This window comes from Miscanthus floridulus, chromosome 9 (assembly GCF_019320115.1).
Source record: "Miscanthus floridulus cultivar M001 chromosome 9, ASM1932011v1, whole genome shotgun sequence".
Classification (NCBI taxonomy): domain Eukaryota; kingdom Viridiplantae; phylum Streptophyta; class Magnoliopsida; order Poales; family Poaceae; genus Miscanthus; species Miscanthus floridulus.
In genome coordinates, this window is record NC_089588.1 from 116,592,206 (window position 1) to 116,615,968 (window position 23,763).

Sequence of the window (23,763 nt, forward strand, 5' to 3'; positions counted from 1 at the left end):
AGCATGTTCTCTGCCGAGCGGTAATGGACGTCAAGGAGGAGCTTTGATTCTACGAGGGAGAGTGGCAACGATCGTGGAAGACCGTGTTCCCTTTCTCATAGAATCGGAGCTCTTCCTTGGCCAAGTACGGTGCCGTCCGGTGGAGAAATGCTCGCCGAGATGATCACGTAAGCAAGGTCAACTAGTACGGATGGTTATTTATTGAAATATGTTTTTGAGCAATAATTTAGATGGATATTTGATAACTTCAGACCTACAAATGTCATCTACAAATGTTACTATCCTCGGCAACCTAAACGCCAGCGAGCTCGCCGATATCGAGCAGGTCACTTAGAACTATTTTTTCCATAAAATGAACTACTTAGAAATCATGCCTTTTATTTTTAGTATTAAATTTTCCATGAAATAAAAAACTTAGAAAATAGTTAGAAAATTATAGAAAATCCATACTAGTTGAACTTACGGACCGTGTTCATTTCGCCGAGCATGTTCTCTGCCGAGCGGTAACGGACGTCAAGGAGGAGCTTTGATTCTACGAGGGAGAGCGGCAACGGTCGTTGAAGACCGTATTGCCTTCCTCGTAGAATTGGAGCTCTTCCTTGACCAAGTACGGTACCGTCCGGTGGAGAAATGCTCGCCGAGATGATCACGTAAGTAAGGTCAACTAGTACGGATGGTTATTTATTGAAACATGTTTTTGAGCTATGTGATTTCTATGTCATTTTTAGCTCAAAATCACATGATGATTTACAATAGTAAAATCACTTGATAGTTTGGTATTTTACTATTATACATAGTACATATTTCATGGTTTAGTTAGATAAATAAATAATTTTAGTTTTGTTTAAATATATCATTTTAGAAAATGTGAAATTTACACTAGTTTGCAAAAATAAGTATAGAAAGTAGATGACAACTGGTACCGCATCCTCGGCCTCTCGTTCGGTTGTGAAACGACTAAGGCCAGAACTCCCTCTCATTATCTGCTGCAAGTGTAAGCAGAAGATTGTGACGGAGTACCGAGTCAAGAGACAGGGACCCAACAAGGGTCGTGTTTTCTATATGTGCCCGGATCGTGATGTGAGTTTCTTACGCATTTGATTATTATGGCTAATTGACCTGCTTTTCTTGAATATTTTTGACTAAATATTTTTTGGCTTTAATTTCAGTGGGAGGGCAATGGATGCGATGGTTGGTACTGGGAGGAAGATTATGCTACATACATGCAGAATTCGGGTGCGCTTGAGGTAGCGGCTGCTGATGATGAGGTAGTGAGCCAGCAGGAGAAGCTTATTGATATTCAACAGAAGAATGATTTGTCTGTTTTAGTTGCGTACGATCACGAAATAATTATGTTACTAAAGTGCATTGGAGTTTTAGTTTGTTTAGTGATAGTTGGGATTGCTTACGTTGTAGCCAGGCTTAGTTAATTAATCAACCATGTGTGTGTCATCTATGTTGTGTAATAAAATACTTAATTATGTTCAAGGTTTTCATAATTTGTCGTGTAATGCAGATTATGTCACGCCATTGGATGTACAATACCGATCACCGCTCCCAAGACTTTATTGAGGGCGTGCACTATTTCTTAGGTGTGGCCGAGGCAAATAAGCGGGATGGTTTCATGTGCTGTCCATGTGCCATATGTAAGAATTTAAAGGAATATTCAAGCTCAATGAGTCTTCATTCACATTTGCTTAAGTCAGGTTTCATGTCAAACTATATATGTTGGACTAAGCATGGAGAAAGCGGGGTCATGATGGAAGAAGGTGAAGGAGAAGATTTAGACATTGATGACATTATTGCTCAGTATGGTGCCTTTGATGATACTACAATGGGGAGAGATGAAGAAGAGGTAGCGGCAGAAGATGATCTCGGTGATGCTCTTGGCGATGCCATTCGTGATGCACAACAAGAATGCAAAAGTGAAAAAGAGAAAGTTAAGTTCGAGCGCATGCTTAAGGATCATAGGAAGTTGCTATACCCGATGGCCGAAGAGGGGCAAAAAAAGCTAGGTATAACACTGGAATTGCTACAGTGGAAGGCAAAGAATGGTGTATCCGACAAGGCATTTAGGAATTTATTGAACCTCATAAAGAAGATGCTTTCGAAGCCAAATGAATTGCCCACCACTACGTACGAAGCAAAAAAGGTTGTCTGCCCTTTGGGATTAAAAATCTAGAAGATACATGCATGTCCTAATGACTGCATCCTCTACCATGACAATGAATACAAGAATTTGGATGAATGCCTGGTATGTAAAGCAGCGCGGTATAAGATCAGGCGCGATGATCCTAGTGACGTCGAGGGTGAACAAAGTCCTAGAAAGAAAATCCCTGCCAATGTTATGTGGTATGCTCATATAATACCACGCTTAAAACGTTTGTTCAGAAATAAAGACCATGCAAAGTTGTTGCGGTGGCATAAAGAAGACCGTAAGGTAGACAATATGCTGAGACACCCAGCTGATGGGTCCCAGTGAAGAGCAATAGACAGGGAATTTCCAGAGTTTGCAAATGAGGCTAGAAACTTAAGGTTCGCCTTAAGTACAGATGGTATGAATCCTTTTGGGGAGCAGAGCACTAGTCATAGCACTTGGCCAGTTACTCTATGTATCTACAACCTTCCTCCATGGTTATGCATGAAGCGGAAGTTCATTATGATGCCGATCCTCATCCAAGGTCTGAGGCAATCTGGCAACGACATTGATGTCTATCTGAAGCCATTAGTTGAAGAACTTCTAGTTTTATGGAACAAACCAGGTGTACGTGTCTGGGATGAGTACAAACAAGAACACTTTGACCTACGAGCAATGTTGTTCGTAACAACCAATGATTGGCCTGCTTTAAGTAATCTTTCAGGTCAGACAAACAAAGGATATAATGCATGCACACATTGTTTTGATGACCTTGACAGTATATATTTGAAAAGATGTCAAAAGGTCATGTACCTTGGCCATCGTCGATTCCTTCCTTTGAATCACCAAGTAATAAAGAAAGGTAAGCATTTTAAAGGTAAGCCAGACCACCGAAAGAAGCCTCATAACCGAATCGGGGAAGATGTACTCGCAATGGTCAAGGATGTGAAAGTAGTATTTGGAAAGGGACGAATCTGTTCCCAAAGATGCTAAGGGACACGCACACATGTGGAAGAAGTCCATCTTTTGGGAGCTACCCTATTGGCAAGTCCTAGAGGTCCGCAACGCAATCGACGTGATGCACCAGACAAAGAATCTTTGTGTGAACCTGTTAGGATTCATGGGTGTGTACGGGAAGCCAAAAGATTCACTTGAAGCATGCTAGGACTTGCAGGGCATGAAAGAACGAGACAACCTTCATCCAGAGAAGATATAGATGATGGACGTCACTACTTAAGTCCTGCTAGCTACACGCTTAGCAAAGAAGAGAGGGACAGCATGTTCGAATGTCTAAGCAGCATCAAGGTGTCATCGGGATTCTCCTCCAATATAAAGGGTATAATAAATGTGCCAGAGAAGAAATTCCTAAACTTAAAGTCCCACGACTGCCACGTGCTTATGACGCAATTGCTTCCAGTTGCTTTAAGAGGAATTCTACCTCCGCATGTACGTCTAGCCACCGTGAAGCTATGTGCATTCCTCAATGCAATTTCTCAGAAGGCAATCAATCCAGTGGAACTAGCTACTCTACAGAATGATGTGGTTCAATGTCTTGTCAGCTTTGAGTTGGTGTTCCCTCCATCCTTCTTTCATATCATGACACACCTCCTAGTTCATTTGGTGAAGGAGATTAGTATTCTTGGACCTGTGTTCTTACATAACATGTTCCCCTTCGAGAGGTTTATGGGAGTCTTGAAGAAATATGTGAAAGTCCATTCTAAGCCTGAAGGAAGCATTGCCCAGGGCTATGGAACAGAGGAGGTCATTGAGTTCTGTGTTGACTTTATTCCTGACCTTGCCCCGATTGGCGTTCCCGAATCGTGACACGAGGGGAGACTCAGTGGTAAAGGAACTTTAGGGAAGAAAACATATATTGGCATGTAAGACGATTATTTCAATAAAGCACACTACACAGTTCTTCAGAACTCGTCATTGGTGCATCCGTACATCGAGATACATAAGGAGTTCTTACGATCCAAGTTTCCAGGGAAGACTGAAGCTTGGATTAGGCGTCAGCACATGGAAAGTTTCAGTGGCTGGTTGCGAAAAGAATGTCAAGGCGATGACAATATTGATGAGCAACTGTATTTGTTGGCTAGGCAACCATCATGGCATATCCTCACGTACCAAGGGTATGAGATAAATAGGAATACATTTTACATAGTTGCCCAAGATAAAAGGAGCACCAATCAAAATTGTGGTGTTCGCATAGATGGCACAGATCTAAATGGGAATATACAAACATATTATGGCCGCATAGAAGATATATGGGAACTAGACTACGCACCTAATTTTAAAGTCCCTTTGTTCCAGTGCCAATGGGTGAAGCTGACCAGAGGAGAGGTAACAGTCGACAAAGAGTATGGAATGACAACAGTGGACCTCAACAATATTGGGTACAAAGACGAACCATTCGTCCTTGCTGCCGATGTGAGTCAGATGTTCTATGTGAAAGACATGTCTACAAAATCAAAGAGAGGAAAAAAACGAAGACATCAACTCAATGATCAATGAGCCAAAGCGCCACATAGTTCTTTCTAGGAAAGTAAATATAGTGGGAATTGAACACAAGTCAGACATGTCTGAAGATTATGAAAGAATTGTTCGAATTCCACCCTTCATAGTGAAGAAAGATCCAAGCATCATGTTAAATGATGAAGACACTCCATGGTTATGATAAGATCATAACCAAGGGTTATACGTCAAGAAAAAATTCACTATTGTGCCCGCATGATACAACGATGCACTGTTGTGACATAGTTTTAGAAAGTCTATATGAGATTCAAGAATTTATAACTAGTGTTTAATAAAACTTTCTCAAATGGGAAAATGAGCTATGTAACAATTGTAGATCTTGCTGAGATGATCAAACTTGGTATTCAAAGATTTTTCATCTGAGGTCATTTAGTGTCTCATTTGAGCAAGTTTGACCAAGTCAAATTTGGTCAAATGAAAAAACAACACTTTGACTCTAGTATTATGAAATCTAAATGACTTCAAATTGAAAAGTTTTGAATACCAAGTTTGTTAAACTCATCAAGATCTACAATTGTTGTTTTGGTCAACTTTCCATTTGAGATAGTTTGGACGGTTCAAATTTCTGATTTTTAAATTTCGACGCCTACAAACTAGTTTTCAGAACCCTAGATTGTCTCCAACTGAAAAGTTTTGAATACCAAGTTTGTTCAGCCCTTCAATATCTACAATCCTTATATAGGCCATTTTTTTCATTTGAGAAAGTTTGAACAAAATGTAGTTCAAATTTCACAAGTGTTGTACATAGTTTTAGAAAGTCTATATGAGATTCAAGAATTTATGACTAGTATTTGATAAAACTTTCTCAAATGGGAAAATGAGCTATGTAACAACTGTAGATCTTGCTGAGATGATCAAACTTGGTATTCAGAGATTTTTCATCCGAGGTCATTTAGTGTCTCATTTGAGCAAGTTTGAGCAAGTCAAATTTGGTCAAATGAAAAAACAACACTTTGACTCTAGTATTATGAACTCTAAATGACTTCAAATTGAAAAGTTTTGAATACCAAGTTTGTTAAAATCATCAAGATCTACAATTGTTGTTTTGGTCAACTTTCCATTTGAGATAGTTTGGATGGTTTAAATTTGTGATTTTTAAATTTCGACGCCTACAAACTAGTTTTCGGAACCCTAGATTGTCTCCAATTGAAAAGTTTTGAATACCAAGTTTGTTCAGCTCTTCAATATCTACAATCCTTATATAGGCCATTTTTTCATTTGAGAAAGTTTGAAGAAAATGTAGTTTAAATTTCACAAGTGTGTGACAGTTTTAGAAAGTCTACATGAGATTCAAGAATTTGTGACTAATGTTTGATAAAACTTTCTCAAATGGGAAATGAGCTATATAACAATTGTAGATCTTGCTGAGATGATCAAACTTGGTATTCAGAGATTTTTCATCTGAGGTCATTTAGTGTCTCATTTGAGCAAGTTTGACCAAGTCAAATTTGGTCAAATGAAAGAACAACACTTTGACTCTAGTATTATGAACTCTAAATGACTTCAAATTGAAAAGTTTTGAATGCCAAGTTTGTTAAAATCATCAAGATCTACAATTGTTGTTTTGGTCATCTTTCCATTTGAGATAGTTTGGACGGTTCAAATTTGTGATTTTTAAATTTCGACGCCTACAAACTAGTTTTCGGAACCCTAGATTGTCTCCAATTGAAAAGTTTTGAATACCAAGTTTGTTTAGATCTACAATCCTTATATAGGCCATTTTTTCATTTAAGAAAGTTTGAATAAAATGTAGTTCAAATTTCACAAGTGTGTGACATAGTTTTAGAAAGTCTATATGAGATTCAAGAATTTGTGACTAGTGTTTGATAAAACTTTCTCCAATGGGAAAATGATCTATGTAACAATTGTAGATCTTGCTGAGATGATCCAACTTGGTATTTAGAGATTTTTCATCTGAGGTCAATTAGTGTCTCATTTGAGCAGCTCATCAAGATCTACAATCCTTAATGAAAAACCAACACTTTGGCAGGCTGCAAAAAATTCAGGCCTTCAGTCCCGGCCCGGGCCAGGAATCGGGACTAAAGGGTGGGCGGAATTGCCCCCACAAAATTACCTTTAGTCCCGGCTGGTAACACCAACCGGGACTAAAGATCCTTTAGTCCCGGTTGGTAAGCCGAGCCGGGACTAAAGGGTTGGACCTTTAGTCCCGGTTCGGCTTACCAACCGGGACTAAAGGATCTTTAGTCCCGGTTGGTGTTACAAGCTGGGACTAAAGGGTCCCTGCCTATATATATCGAACGGTTCATCTTCTACTTTTTGATCTACAACATCGATCTCGTCGTCTCTGCCGCGCCCGCGCCGCCGTCGTCGTCTACCCCCGCCCGGCGGCTGTCGAGTCTCCGCCGTACGTCGTCCTCGCGCGGCTCTGCTCGGCCCCGTGGCCGGCCAGCACGCCCAGCCGCCATGCATGGCCATCCATAGCCTGTTTTAGATAGTTTTTTAGATACTTTTTAGATAGTTTTTTAGATAGTTTTTTTAGGTAGTGTTTGATATATATGTTAGATTAAAATGTATTAAAATTTAATTAGTAGTTTATTCTTAGTTTTTAGATAGTTTTTGATATATGTTAATTAGATTTAAATGTATTAAAATTTAATTAGTACTTTATTTAGATAGTTTTTTATTATAGTTTTTGATATATTTAGTAATTATTATTCAAACTCTCTCTCTATATGTGTTAGATTTAATTTTGATTTAGTAATTCTATCTATGTATATATGTGAGGTTTAATTAGATTTAGTAATTAATTCTATCTAGAGATTCTATATGTATATACATATATATGTACTTAATTATTTCTATGTGTATATATACATATACTTAATTATTTCCATGTGTTGAGAGAGAGAGAGAAAATTGTATCTAGAGAGACATTCTATGTGTTATCACATGCATATCTAGAGATATATACATATGCACTTATTCTATGTGTTGAGAGAGAGAGAAAATTGTATCATTCTATGTGTATATACACATGTACTTATTTCCATGTTTTTTGGATCGAAAGTGTTTTTTATTCGATTCCAAAGCCTATACCTTATTATTGTTTATCCTTATGAAATATTATGTGTTATTATATTTAATTGGATTTAGTAATTCTATATGTGTTATCACATGTACTTATGTTATGTGCCATAGTAATTCTATCTATGTGTTATCTTGAAGATACAAATGGCTGCTCCGAATGATAACTTGAATGATGACATAATGGCGAATATTATCAACGCCGGCACCAATGTGGATGTAGATGACACGAGTCAGTACTTTGCTAATTATGAGGATATCCTGAATATGCCGGTGGTTGAAGATCAACAAATTGTCGCGCAAGAAAATACTGGCGAGGTATATTCGATTATCTATCATCTCTTATAGATGCATGCATACGTATATTTGTTGTTAATCGTTGTGTTTCTACTCATGTAGCCAGTCTCTGGATCTACATCAACCACCGGCAAGAGTAGGAAAGTCCGAGGGCCAAAAAAGCCATTAGAGGGCCGTTTCATAATATCAGAATTCGACACCGACACCGGCAAACCATTGGGACCACATGCTCAGACATATGCCAATCAATGTGGGTTCATTGTAAGGGATAGGATCCCAGTTAGTGCTCGTGAATGGAAGTAGAAGATATCCGCTCCTAATGTTAGTTTTGTATCTGATCATGACAAGAACCTAGCTTGGAGAGATATCACTCAGCATTTCACATTACAAGCAGATGATGCTTTGAAGGAGCTAGTGAGGGATTGGACAACGAAGAAGATGGCAACATTGTTCCAGAGTTGGAAGAAGACATTGTATAAAAAGTTTATCTTGAAGAATGAAACGCTGAATTTCAATGCTAAGGCGTTTGTCAAGTTGGAGTCCCATTGGTATGACTTCGTACAATACAAGACATCTCAAGAGAGTGAGGAACGTGTGATGAGGAATCAACAGAATGCCCGATAGAAGCAATACCATCATCGCATGGGATCAGATGGTTATAGGAGTGCTATTCCCAAGTGGCAGAACCTAGAAGCGGAGATTACTACCAAGGGAATCATACCTGAAACAATAGAGAAGAACTGGCCTCAATGCGCGAAGAATTGGTTCTACGCTCATGGGGGAAGCCTAGACCCAGACACTGGCAAGCTAATTTTCAGCCAAAAAATTGAGAGAGCAACATAGAGACTAGCTCATGCTAGGGAAGAAGCTGATAATGGTGTTTTCAAGCCCAACAGAGAAAAGGATGAATTGACATATGCCCTAGAGAATCCCGAACACGGTGGTCGAACAAGAGGCTATGGGGCGGTTCCGTGGCTACAAGCATTTCCAGTAGACAGGGATACCTACAGAAGCCGCCAGAGAAAGAAGGATGAGGAGGCAGACCGAATCCGTGTATTGGAGCAATTTGTTAATGAGTCACGACAAGCATTACTTGAATCACGTGAACGAGAAAAATCTCTTGAGGCAAGAATGCAGGAGGAGATCAAGAGGCAAGTGCAGCTAGCAATGAGTCAAATGCAATCGCAATCAACGCCGGGAGTCACCATTAGCCCCGTTGGTCAGATGAAAAGCAGTTGTGCTTCCACGGAGCTGCCAGTTATTCAAGGTGATGCTGGGTTGCGCTTCCCTGTTGATGACATTACCGAGCATCTAACAACATGTGAGCTGCACATTCCAGATGGTAATAATGCATCAATCATGGTGGCTGTCGGGGTTGTATCTCCAATAGACCAAACGAAGACACCAAGAATCCATGGGTCAGTTATTCAACCTGGATATGCTAGCGTCTCGGTCGATAGAGTGCTCAAAGGTTACAGCAATGTTCCTCTTGACATTGAAGGCGGTGATGGGGAGAAGACATTAGGAGAAGCAGAGAAGACATTTATTCAATGGCGCAAATGCTTCATCATCATTCCTGGGGCACCACCGCTTCCCCTAGGTACGAATGAAAGTGAATGAAATATTATTTTTCCATTAATTTTATATTGGCTTCAAAAATAATTGACCCACAACTTATTTTTGTAGCAGGGTCTCCCCCCAGCCTAGCCCAATCATTCATTCCCCATCTCATCACAGCGTCGCGGGGGGCGAGACGACTTCATCCCCACGGCGATCTCCAACTCCTACACCGGCCCCATCGCCTCCACAACGATCTCCATCTCCTACACTGGCCCCACCACCTCCACAACGATCTCCAACGCCTCCACGCCGGACTCCAACACCGGCCTCATCGCCTCCACGCCGGTCTCCAACACCGCCCCCACCCCCTCCACAGCGACGCACTACAAAAACGTCTAAGGTCCCGGCGACAAAGAAGACCCAAAAAAAAGAGTTATTTCTCAAGAAATACCTCCTAAAAAGACTGATGAGCAAATAGCAGCTGAAGAAGACAAAAAAGTGAAAGATTTTTTTATAGATATCCAAAAGCAGAGACAAGCGAAGCTTAAGGAGAAGTCGTACTTTTACATACCACGAGATCAGCTGAGGCAGAAGGTCGAAGCTCACAAGAAAAAGATGCTTCAAGTTCGTAAGCCTTCGCCACTATCAGACTATGACCGCTCCCTCGTGAAGTCACATGACGCACATAAGAAAAGGAAAAGAGCATTAGGGAAGGATGTCCCACAGCTCGGACAACAGAAGCAACCAATGCAAAATCTTGTTGTTGGTAATGAATATGGTTCCAACATAGAAGTCTATCGACCAGACAACTCTGGAGAAGTGTCAGTTCAAGACCTTAATGTTTTTTTTTGAACAAACTGGTTTAACCTTGGATCAAGTGACAGGCAAAGCTCCAATCCAGAACCTGGAAGTTGATACCTGGAAGACTTATAAATTTGGCAAAAAGTCTGTACAACCCTGCTGCTCTGAATGAATTGGTTACGCAAATGTACTTGCTCAACAAGTGGTACATGCAGGCGTGTGGCAGGGGTGAGCAGTGGATCTTTGTCAGATTTAGAGACCATCATTACTTCCGTGGAGATGACATCTTACATATTAGTTTCGAAGAATTGCATCAACTATTCCACTTGGACGCTCTGGACAAATCAATCATTAGCTCCTTTTGTTTGTAAGTGATTCTTACTTTTATTTAATAAACTCACTTCAATGCGTACGTGTATATAATTATCCTCACATGTAACTCATATTTATATACAGATTCCAGATGTCAGAGCTCCAAAGAATACAAGACACCAGTGTTGGCTTCATTGATCCTTATATCGCATTCAAAACCGATATTATTGTCAAGGAGCACTGGGTATCTGAAGCATAGACGAATATCATGAAGTTCTTCGTGAAGCAGCACGACAAGACAACAATACTTTTCCCGTACAACTTTGAGTAAGTGTTAATAATAATGTAGTCTACACATTTTATGTAATATCAATACAACTTATATGCATGTACGTGTGTGTATATGTTGATGCAAAAGTGATCTGCAAACACAAAGGGCTAATACCCGAATCGATATCCAAAGCGTGCCAGTCGATTTGACCTGCTAATCGACAAGGATGAAGACACGAACACTTTGGTCCTGACAACAGCGATACGCCCGGAAGTCACGGCCAAGAGGTGCTCACACGGAACTCGAGAATCGCCGAAGGTCGCACTGAAGCGATGCAGCTCGCCGAATCAATGAGAACTCGTAAAAAGGAAAAATATGCAAATTGACGAAGTCGCCGAAAAGTAAGTAGATGCAAATAGGAGTAAAAAGTTGGTTTTGATATTGATTGATATTGTCTATTACATTGCCCCTTACTCCATATTTATACCCTGATCTAAAGAGACACAACCAAACACAACTAGGACACCAATCCCATATCTAAGGAAACACGTGACTCTTACACGAATCATAACCTAACAAATATAGAAAAGGAAATCAACTCCTATCTATTTCCCTGTCCGCCTCAATCACGATGGAAATCTCACTGTCCTCCTTCCCATCGGCATATTCCCTGCTTCATCGGCAGTAGTCTTCAAGTCTTCCTTCATCGGCATACTCCCTGTTTCATCGGCAGTAGTCGTCAAGTCTTCCTTCATCGGCATACTCCCTGTCTCATCGGCAGTAGTCTTCAAGCCTCCTTTCATCGGCATCGACAACAACTCCTCCAACCTCATCGGCAACGCCCGAGTCCAAATCAACCTTTCCATCGATCATCACCAACTATCGGCAACCATTTTTACAAACTGGCTTTCATTGGCTATCAAAGTATTCAATAACTTTCCCCTTGCCGATTGGTCCACTCCGATTATTTTGACACGTGCAAAAAACGGTGTCAACACATGCCCCCCAATTTCGGAGTATAAAACCATTAATGCTCCGAAATTTACTCCAGATAACGCTTGCCTTTGCCCAATTACCGTAACTCATTCCCAAGCCAAAACTTGATTTGTTATCAAATCCAATCAAATCTAATCTTGATCCACGCACTTCAGTAAATATCGCACAATCGCCAACCACTCTTGCCTTGATTGAGATACCAAAACAACAACCCATCGGCAAGATCTTAACATGATAATGCTGCCATTTTAAGAATTAAAATATCATGTATCAATATCCCTTCCAAGTCATGATTACTTGTTATCAACTCATCTGTACAATCCCTTGATTATCGCGCGAATAGTTACCATATCCCCCTGCACCGCCTTGACCTATATGCGCGCGTCATAGAGATAAGTCCAAAATACCCTTATTCTGGCCGGCTTATAAATAGATTTCTCCGGAACCCTCATTCTCTATCTTCAGCCTCCAATCCTTGGCATTCTCTCTCTCCGGCGGCGACTCCGACGAACAACCGCGCGACCTCAACCAACAAGAACCCTTCTCCGGCGCTAACTTCAAGTTCTCGGCTCGTATCTCCACCTTCCTCAAGACAATGGCCATCAACTTCGACGTCCCCGCGGTTCGCTCCACTTCCACTACCTTTTACTTTGATCTTTTTGCAAATTTATTCAGTTGGTGATTTTTCCTTTCTTCTGTCTTCTGGATTCCATAACCTTAGGAACTGCGCAACAAATTAATTATCCCAACCGATCAGCCACACGTCCAATGCCTTGGACCAATGGGCAACCCAGATCCAACCGATCTGATCAACGCAGAGGTTAACAGAATCCCCTTTAGAGCCCAAAATTTCTCTCTGAACTTGTGGAAAGACACATTCCGATCTTGGCCCAAAACCACCAAAGGGTGGAAAGATTGGTATTTGAGGGTTAATAGATCGATGCAAGTATACTGGGCAGAACGAAAGTTAGACCAATGTATCAGGCTCTCTATTGCCGATATGCAGAAAAATGAATCAATGATAATTGCAGCTGCTTATTTCTGGTCAGATACGACCAATACTTTTATGTTTGGACATGGCCCAGCTACCCCTACCCTTGCCGATGTCCACATGCTTACTGGCTTGGACATCTCAACTGCCGATGAAGGCTCCATCTATGGTAGAAAGCCTGAATATAGAGTGAATACCCGTAACATCGGCGGTTGGACAGGATATATTCAAGAATACCAGAAAACCGGGACACCTAGCCAGAGGGAACATGCCACATTCCTGAATATGTGGTTAGAAAAATTTATCTTCTGTGGTCGATCAGTAGGACCAACCAACGCCTTCCTCCCTGCAGCTGAACTTCTGGCTAATGGCGTAAGGTTTCCTCTTGGCCGATACCTTCTGAGCTCCACTTATCATCTTCTTCACCAAGTGTCTCAGAAACTTCTGCTTGGCGAACCCATCGGCAACCTGGGAGGCCCGTGGTGGTTCATCAACATGTGGCTGAATGCCCATATGCACAAACGTTTGCAATGGGACTTCTTTGCTCAACAATTCCCACGAGAAATTGCCGAAGATTATGTGTTCGGGGATGATGAATCGGCAACACGCTCACCCCTCAATTTTGGTGAAGCCATAATTGTCCTTCCTGGAACAGAAGCCAACGAAGACCAAATCGGCAGATTCTTTCAAAGCTTCTATAATGGTCTTTCTCGTGATCATAGGGCCTGGGTGCCTTATATCGACGAAGAAAACAGATTCCCCCTTCTTTTCAACTTTGCCGATGACACTCTGAATCAAGATAATGAGCTCATGATGGCTATCATCACTCCCAGGGCAATTCCAGTAAACACATTCGGCAGCGGGAAAAACACCAACATCACATATGAATTTTACAACCCATCGGCAGTATCCCGTCAATTGGCTTTTGGGCAACTGCCAATCAAACTCTGCTTTGCCGATGTAATCAAACCCAGGGAAACAATCACCTGCGGAACAGACTGGAACAAGGTAGTACAACTTTCTCCTGATGCCGATACCACAGATGTTGATATATCCACCTGGACACCAATATCTTTCATCACCGAGTCATACAAGCAATGGTGGCGAGAGTGGAAAGAGCAACTGTTCGCGACTTCTGCTCACACATATCGGCACATGATCGATTCTGAATATGCCATCCCTGACGACGCGGTAAGTTTCTTTGAACTCCCTTCTGCTTTTCCTTTCATTTATCAATAACTGACTCCCTTGTAACAGGTTAACCACCCAGCACCATCGGTGAGCAAAAGTGGGAAACCCTTCAACCTCCGGCCTATTTCCCCAACATCGCCGATCGGCTACAACGCTCCCACCTTAGCCGCTTTGACCCACCAGAAGATTCGTACCAAGACCATCACTTCTAAGTCCAAATTGGCTATATCCAGGGCTACTCCATCGGCCGCTGCTACAACCTTGGTCAAAGCCTTTAAGGTAACAACCTTGTTTATTTTCACTTATGCCAATCACAAACTATATTAACCTTAATCATCAGGGGGTAAGAGCTGCTACTGGATCATCATCGGCAATTCCGCCGATATCAAGCATCACTCCTTCAGAGGTAGCTTCTTGACTTTACATTTTATCTGTTAAATATCATATCTCACACTTGTTTTACAGCAACAATTGGGTACATCGGCAAACGTACCAGATGCCCAAGCTTCACAACCAACAAGTGTCGATGCCCCCCAGCCAATCGTTGCCGATGTCCAAGCAAAGCGCAAAGCTTCAACAGATACTGAAGCACAGCCAAAACGACAAAGGTCTATGCCGATCCCTACATCTGCCCCAATGTCATCGGTCATCATACCTCAAGAACCTACCACCGATGAAGTCACAGAGGATATCCCATCGGCAAGCTCTTTTACTTTCACCTTCTTGTCATACCATCTAGCTACTCTTTTCTTATTTTCTTCAATACTAACTAAAGCCCTTAACCGATGACCCGCCACATCTTCCAACTCATCTTTCATAAGAGTATTATACTCATCGGCTGTCAGCTGATTTTGAGAACGTATTCGTCTAGAGCCAACCTTAATTTCCCAAGGCAACACTGCATCGTGTCCATATACTAACTGATAAGGCGTTACTTTGGTTGCACCATGGCATGACATCCGATATGACCACAAGGCTTCATTTAATACTGTATGCCACCTCCTAGGATTTTCTTCAATTTTGCGCTTAATGAGTTTGATGATCCCTTTGTTAGAAGCCTCAGCTTGACCATTAGCTTGAGCATAATATGGAGAAGAATTTAAAATTTTAATTCCCATACCTACAGCAAACTCATCAAATTCTCCTGATGTAAACATAGTACCCTGATCGGTAGTGATAGTCTGAGGAATACCAAATCGGTAAACAATATGCTCTTTCACAAAATCAATCATATTGACCGATGTCACCTTCTTTAAAGGAATTGCCTCAACCCACTTTGTGAAATAATCGGTAGCAACCAGAATAAATTTATGTCCTTTACTCGATGGCGGATAGATCTGACCAATGAGATCAATAGCCCATCCCCGGAACGGCCATGGTTTGATTATAGGATTCATAGCCGATGCAGGCGCTCTTTGAATATTACCAAACTTTTGACACCCCTGGCATCCCTTAAAATATTTAAAACAATCTTCAAGAATAGTCGGCCAATAGTACCCATTCCTTCTGATCATCCATTTCATCTTGAAAGCCGATTGATGTGCCCCACATACTCCTTCATGAATTTCACCCATCAAGCTTTTCGATTCATCATTGCTAACACATCTGAGTAAAACTCCATCTATAGTTCGATAATATAATTCATCATCGAGGAGCACATATTTGGTAGCTTGGAACCTTATACGTCTCTCGACCTTTCTACATGGATCCTTTAAATAATCGACAATCTCTTTCCTCCAGTCATCGGTATCAACTGCCGATGTTAGCACTTCCTGAATAGGCTGATACCCTGAAGCATGCTGAGCTAGTCGATTAGCTTCCTCATTATGCAATCGAGAGATATGTTCAAGACGAAAATCTCTAAATCCTTTCAACAATTGCAAACATCTTTCATAATACAAAATCAAAGCTTCACTTCGGCATTCATAAATTCCAGCTAATTGATTTATAACTAGCATAGAATCGCCAAAGATTTCAACAACATCGGCACGTATCTCCTTTAGCAATTCTAACCCCTTTATCAAGGCTTGGTATTCAGCTTGATTATTTGTCGCTGTAGCAACAATCGGCAATGAAAACTCATACTTCTTTCCTTGAGGTGAAATTAACACAATGCCGATACCTGCTCCTTCACCACATGTGGACCCATCGAAGAAAAGTGTCCAGGGAGCAATCCCCAAAGAATCCACCGTATTACAATGCTGAGTGACAAAATCAGCCATCACTTGCCCTTTAACTGCCTTAGTTGATTTGTAGCGTAGCTCAAATTCTGATAATGCTAAAATCCATTTGCCGATTCTACCACTTAATATCGGCATCGACAGCATATACTTGACCACATCGTCTTTGCATATGACCATACACTCGGCAGATAACAAATAATGCCTTAATTTGACACAAGAAAAGTATAAGCACAGACACAATTTCTCGATAGCCGAATACCTCGTCTCAGCATCCACTAATCTTCTGCTCAAATAATAAACAACACGCTCCTTCCCTTCAAATTCTTGAATAAGAGCTGAACCGATAACTGTATCATCAGCTGACAAATACAACCTGAAAGGCTTCCCATGTTGAGGTGGAACTAGTACTGGAGGATTTGATAAATATTTCTTAATTTCATCAAGGGCTAATTGCTGTTCAACTCCCCATACAAATTCCTGATCAGCTTTTAATTTAAGTAGTGGGCTGAAAGCCTTGATCTTACCCGACAGATTAGATATGAATCTTCTAATGAAATTAATCTTACCGATCAAAGATTGCAATTCAGTCTTATTGGCAGGAGCAATCACCTTGTTAATTGCATCAATAGACTTCCCACTGATTTCAATGCCCCGTTGATGCACCATAAAACCCAAGAATTGTCCTGCCGATACACCGAATGCACATTTATTAGGATTCATCTTCAATCCATGCCTCCTTGTGCACTCCAGTATCTTTCGCAGATCGGCTAAATGTGCTGTGATATCTCCAGACTTAATCACTACATCATCAATGTAGATCTCCACTAATGTGCCGATGTACTCATGAAAAATAAAGTTCATAGCCCTTTGATAAGTAGCACCGGCATTTTTCAAACCAAACGTCATGACTATCCACTCGAACAACCCCACATGTCCTGGACATCTGAAAGCAGTCTTGGGAATATCCTCCTCAGCCATGAATATTTGATTGTAACCTGCATTACCATCCATGAAGCTAATAATTTGATGTCCAGCCGCAGCATCAATCAACAAATCAGCAATCGGCATTGGATAGCCATCCATCGGTGTGGCTTTGTTGAGATTCCTGAAATCAATACAAACACGAAGTTTTCCATTTTTCTTATAAACAGGAACCACATTAGAGATCCACTCTGCGTATCGACATTGCCGAATAAACTTTGCTTCAATTAATTTAGTTATTTCGGCCTTAATGTCAGGAAGTACATTAGGGTTGCATCGGCGCGCTGGCTGCTGATGTGGCCGAAATCCAGATTTGATAGGTAACCGATGTTCAACTATCGATCGGTCTAACCCAGGCATCTCAGTATAATCCCAAGCAAAACAATCTTTATATTCTTTTAATAAATCTGTTATTCGCTGCTTACACTTAGAATCTAACTTAGCACTAATAAAAGTAGGCCTCGACCTATCACCATCACCGATATCTACTTCTACTAAATCATCTGCCGATGTGAACCCTTGGCCTAATTTTCCATCATCGGCAAACCTATCCATTAAAACTCCTCTTCAGAACCGACTGCTTGGATCGGTGGAATTTCATAATCAGCAACTCTAAGGAACTCTTTTTCCCAAGCTTCTCCTGATATGCATTTAGTTCGCTCATAAGTATCTGATTCTGCCGATGCGATGATATAAGAAGAATCACCAGGGACGACCTCAATCTTATCCCCAATCCACTGCATGAGGCATTGATGCATTGTAGAAGGAACACAACAATTAGCATGAATCCAATCCCTCCCTAGAAGCAGATTATATGCACCCTTGCCGTTGATAACAAAGAACGTCGTTGGCAAGGTTTTGCTGCCGATGGTCAATTCAACGCACAGTGCCCCTTTAGCCGGTGACACATTGCCTTCAAAATCTTTCAACATCATATCGGTTTTGGTCAAGTCTTGCTCTCCCCTACCAAGTTTCCGATACATCACGTAAGGCATAATATTAATCGCAGCCCCTCCATCAATAAGTACCTTAGACACAGGCTGCCCATCAACTCTGCCCTTCACAAATAAAGCTTTAAGATGCTGTCTCTCGTCATCGGTAGGTTTCTCAAAAACAGCCATCATTGGATCTAGTGTTAGCTAAGTCACTTGATCAGAGAGAACAACTTCTTCCTCATTATCAGATATTGTCAGAAACTCCATCGGCAACATGAATACCATATTAACATCTGCCGATGGACCCTTATTTTTGTGTTTTACCTGCCACTGCTGATGACCAGGCCTTTCATTGGAGGAATTTTCCTCCTGGTATAAATCCTCCTGACGCTCACGTTGCATCCTCCTTCTCTGCGTCTTTGTCAGACCCTCTGGGCACCATCGAGGAAACTTGGTCTTCCAAACCGGCTGATAACAAGTCCTAGTTGGTTCTACGCGACGTATATTAGGGTCCCTGTAGAATATTTCCTCATCGGGAACTCTTGCGTTTGCCATCTCCTCAAGCTCCTCTTGATTCCTTGGAAAATATCCAGCGCGTTTACCAAGCCTCTCATGTACACTAAGTCTGCCCCCCAGCCGATCATGCACTGATGCTCTGCCTCTGATCGGCTCGTTGATAGACAAACCCTGATTACCACGTTGAAACCTCCTTTCTGAACGATTGACTCCGTAATAACCATTACACTCAGGGCAATTTTCAACAGTTGGCAATTTAATACCTTCTTCCCAGCAATGGATGAAGAACGGACATCTCCAATGATCTTTATGTCGATTCCACTCTTCCTGACGTCTCATTTCTTGCTGTTGCCGATATCGGTCATTACGTTGATGCCAACCCTCCTGCTGCCTTTGATGAGTAATCACAATGCCAGGTCGAGGAGGTTTTTTGGAACTACTGCTTTCTCCTAGCAAACCCTTACTTTTTGCATCATCGGTAGTTATCCGATGTTGGGGGTCTACTGACGCGTTTTTCTCAGCAGCCTCTGACGTCAATACCTTGGTCTTTCCTTTGGCATCCAACATATTTGCTGGAAAAGGGTGTTGATCAATTTTCATCGGCTTCTGGGTCTTGGAAGTACCAAACTTAATTCTCCCAGATTCAATAGCCGATTGTAACTGTTGCCTGAATACCTTGCACTCATTTGTACTGTGTGAAGTTGCATTGTGCCATTTGCAGTACAAAATCTTCTCCAACTCTTCTGCCGATGGGATCACGTGATTAGGTGACAGCTTAATTTGGCCCTCTTGAAGCAGAAGATCAAATATTTTATCGGCCTTGGTGATATCAAAGGTAAACTTTTCTGGCTCTTTTTGACCAAAGGGACATGATATCGGCTTTTTATTCTTAACCCACTCAGCTAAGCCGATAACTGGTTCTTCATCAGAGTCAGAGTCTCCTACTTCTTCAACAAATGATACCTTTTTACTCCAGTTCTTTTTAGGTTCAAAAACCCTAGTATCTTGATCAGAGATCCTTTGCACAAGATGACTGAGGCTTTCAAATTCCTGAGAAGCATATCTGTCCTTAAGATGTGGCAATAACCCCTGGAAAGCTAAATCGGCAAGCTGCCGATCATCCAGCACCAGGCTGTAGCACTTATTTTTTACATCTCGTAGCCTTTGTACAAAGCTCTCTACCGATTCATCATTACGCTGTCCCAATTTTACTAAATCGGTAAGCTTCTTTTCATGGATTCCAGCAAAGAAATACTTGTGGAATTGTTTTTCTAGATCAACCCAAGTAATAATAGAATTTGGTGGCAATGAAATGAACCATGTAAATGCTGATCCAGACAAAGATGATGAAAATAATCGAACTCTTAATTCATCTCTGTTAGCTGCCTCTCCACATTGAATAATGAAGCGATTGACATGTTCCATTGTTGATGTATCATCTTGCCCAGAGAATTTAGTGAAATCTGGTACCTTGTACCGATTTGGGAGAGGAATTAAATCGTATGCAGGAGGGTATGGAGTCCGATAAGAATAAGTATTGACCTTGGGCTTTATCCCAAACTGATCCTTCATAATCTCTGCTATCTTATCGGCCCAAAAAGCATCAGCCTCCTGCTGACGAACTGGTTGAATTTCTACAGGAGGTGCCTGCTGACATCCCTCCACATATCTTTGTGGCCCACGATCTCCAGCAATCGGCATATTTGCCGCTACTTGTGGTCCATTAACCTGTTGGAAAGGATTCATCGGCTGGGCTGCCGATGCTTGATTCTGGAAACCAGCTTGCATATGACCTTGTTGAATCCCTGCAACCTGCTGATTTCGCTGAACTGTATGTTGAACAGGTAACTGTCCTGACCAATCATTATTAGAACTCATCGGTACAAAACCTACCGATGGCTGGTAATTTGCTAATATTGTTGGATAATTATAACTGGTTTGAGGCATGAACTGAACCCCAGTTTGACTCATAGCAGGGGCTTTCTGCTGCATCGGCAGTACGCTCGCCGATGGACTTGAATTGAATGTTTGAATCATAGGCATCTGGAAACCTCCTGGAGTTGGTTGTACAGAAGTAGTTGCGGCATATTGAGGCACTTGAGCCATCGGCGAAACGGCCGATGATATAGGCGCTCTTCCTGCTGCATCAAATACTTGAGGTAATCTAGGATTGAAAGCAGACGACTCTGGAGGCATGCCATATCCCCACCAATTAGTAGGAATCTGGTTATTCTGAGACACAGGGCCTGACATAGCTGATGCCGATAGATCTGTATTAAGCTGAATTCGCCCTCCTGGTAGTACCTGATCTGATTGTATCGGTGTAGATTGAATATTAGGTGAACCTGCCAATACTGGAGGGGAAGTAGCTTCTGTACCCACAACGGCCGAAGGAGCCGATGGAGTTTTGACAGATGCCGGCTCTGGTTGATGATAGGCAGGCCCAACGTAATGTGGTGCCGCTTGTCCTTCTTTGAGAGTTCGAACCACAGCATTATGAACAGTATTGGACAGCACATTGGAATGATTAATCAAAGCATGATTTACTGCAGAATTAACCATCTCTTGAAGTTTACCAGGATTGGAGTCAAAGGTAACCTGCCGAGGCAACGGCAAATCTTGCTTCTGGATGACTTGTCCACTCTTGTTCAAGCTAAACGATCTCAGACAAAGCTGCTTGTATTCTTCTACAGCCTTTTCCATAGCCTGCCTCTGTTCTTCCTTGAGATCTTCTTCTGATACTGCGATAATGTTCCCTGGATCGATCTCGGAGTTGAACATATTGGTTGAAGGGTCCCACCGAGCGTGCCAAAAGATGTGTTGATGCAAAAGTGATCTGCAAACACAAAGGGCTAATACCCGAATCGATATCCAAAGCGTGCCAGTCGATTTGACCTGCTAATCGACAAGGATGAAGACACGAACACTTTGGTCCTGACAACAGCGATACGCCCGGAAGTCACGGCCAAGAGGTGCTCACACGGAACTCGAGAATCGCCGAAGGTCGCACTGAAGCGATGCAGCTCGCCGAATCAATGAGAACTCGTAAAAAGGAAAAATATGCAAATTGACGAAGTCGCCGAAAAGTAAGTAGATGCAAATAGGAGTAAAAAGTTGGTTTTGATATTGATTGATATTGTCTATTACATTGCCCCTTACTCCATATTTATACCCTGATCTAAAGAGACACAACCAAACACAACTAGGACACCAATCCCATATCTAAGGAAACACGTGACTCTTACACGAATCATAACCTAACAAATATAGAAAAGGAAATCAACTCCTATCTATTTCCCTGTCCGCCTCAATCACGATGGAAATCTCACTGTCCTCCTTCCCATCGGCATATTCCCTGCTTCATCGGCAGTAGTCTTCAAGTCTTCCTTCATCGGCATACTCCCTGTTTCATCGGCAGTAGTCGTCAAGTCTTCCTTCATCGGCATACTCCCTGTCTCATCGGCAGTAGTCTTCAAGCCTCCTTTCATCGGCATCGACAACAACTCCTCCAACCTCATCGGCAACGCCCGAGTCCAAATCAACCTTTCCATCGATCATCACCAACTATCGGCAACCATTTTTACAAACTGGCTTTCATTGGCTATCAAAGTATTCAATAACTTTCCCCTTGCCGATTGGTCCACTCCGATTATTTTGACACGTGCAAAAAACGGTGTCAACAGTATAAACCAATGCAGGTTTCACTGGATACTCATTGTCATTGAGTTAAACTCAAGTCAGTTAGTAATTTTGGACTCATTGAGAAAAGAGCGAGCACTATACCAAGATATGATAGACATTATCCAGGGGTAATTTCGATCTCTCGCGCACAACTATTATTGAATAGACTTTGCCATAATTTATTAACGATCGTACATTATTGGTCGCACAGGGTTTGGAAAGAGTTTATTCGGCAACACCGCAAGGATTGCAAGGCACCACTTAATGTAGTTGAAATACCAGTAAGTTGTACTATATATACTTCACCACGTGTTTAATTACTATATCGTACTTCAATTTACGTGTGAGATGATGAGAATAATCTTCTTCTCGTATAGTGTTGTTTGCGGCAGGAACCAGGTAATAACTTGTGTGGATACTACGTTTGTGAACTTATCACTGCATACATAAGAAGAACTCCTGAAGATGTCCTCAGAGTACGTATATATCAATTTTTTATTTATTTTTAAATGAATATATATATATATGTATTAATACTTTTCCTTTTATTTCAAATGCAAGACTAAATGGTTGAAACGAAGGGTCATGCAAAAAGACCATCTGAAAGCAGTTCAAGAGTCAATAGCAGGATATCTTCTAGAAAAAGTGCTAAATCCCAACGGCGAGTTCTACTTTGATCTAAGGAACTAATGATGTAAATTAAATGTTTATTGATATCGTTATTTTCGAGAACAAGATTATGAAAGTGTTGTATATATACATATATATCTATAATATATATAGTTTCATACTTTATTCGAATATAATAATGCTCGAGATGAGAATTAGATGTAATTATATACGTGCGTGTATTTATATTAGCAGCGTAGAATACATACATAAAAACATATTATATATTAAACAAATATGTGTAACTGAACTGAAAACAAATTAAACAAAAAAAAAGAAAAAAAAGGAACCTTTAGTCCTGGTTGGGGTAACCAACCGGGACTAAAGGGTGCGGCCAGGTTTGCTCGGCTGGGGGGCCTTTAGTCCCGGTTGGTAACACCAACCGGGACTAAAGGTCCCTCTTTAGTCCCGGCTCGATGACCCGGGACTGAAGGTTCCACCTTTAGTCCCGGGATCGTTGTCCCGGTGCGGTAACCGGGACTAAAGGCCGTTACCGCCCGGGACAACAAGTCCATTCTGTAGTAGTGATCATGTTAAAAATTAATGTTCTTGCGCACTCAAACATATAGTCCGTATGTGACAACAGTAACAAGTATATACTTAACTGTATCTATTTTCTTAGAAAAGTGATAATAATTACTTCATATGTACAGTAGCACAGG

At 41.4% G+C, this 23,763-nt stretch overlaps 1 protein-coding gene and 1 long non-coding RNA gene across 2 annotated transcripts in view; one reads left to right on the forward strand and one right to left on the reverse strand.

Annotated features, from left to right (window-relative positions):
• The window catches only part of LOC136482737 (uncharacterized), a 251,724-nt gene extending 237,262 nt beyond the window's left edge, over window positions 1-14,462 (reverse strand). Inside the window, exon 1 of the long non-coding RNA XR_010765182.1 lies at window positions 14,298-14,462. This is a non-coding gene — a long non-coding RNA (uncharacterized lncRNA). The remainder of the gene's footprint in view (window positions 1-14,297) is intronic.
• LOC136482736 (uncharacterized) lies at window positions 11,099-14,769 on the forward strand. The gene is made up of 4 exons (XM_066479932.1): window positions 11,099-11,359; window positions 13,920-14,136; window positions 14,203-14,415; window positions 14,477-14,769. The coding sequence occupies exons 1-4, from the start codon at window positions 11,334-11,336 to the stop codon at window positions 14,552-14,554; spliced, it is 534 nt and encodes a 177-aa protein (XP_066336029.1). The 5' UTR covers window positions 11,099-11,333; the 3' UTR covers window positions 14,555-14,769.
• The last annotated feature ends 8,994 nt before the right edge of the window (window positions 14,770-23,763 follow it).

Bases quoted from the DNA above. Each gene is read 5' to 3' on its own strand.
- LOC136482736 (XM_066479932.1), top strand. From the start codon at position 11,334: ATGCAAATTGACGAAGTCGCCGAAAA. The intron at 11,360-13,919 runs GTAAGTAGATGC...AATCAAACCCAG, and splicing joins ATTGACGAAGTCGCCGAAAA to GGAAACAATCACCTGCGGAA. The intron at 14,416-14,476 runs GTAACAACCTTG...CTTAATCATCAG, and splicing joins CCTTGGTCAAAGCCTTTAAG to GGGGTAAGAGCTGCTACTGG.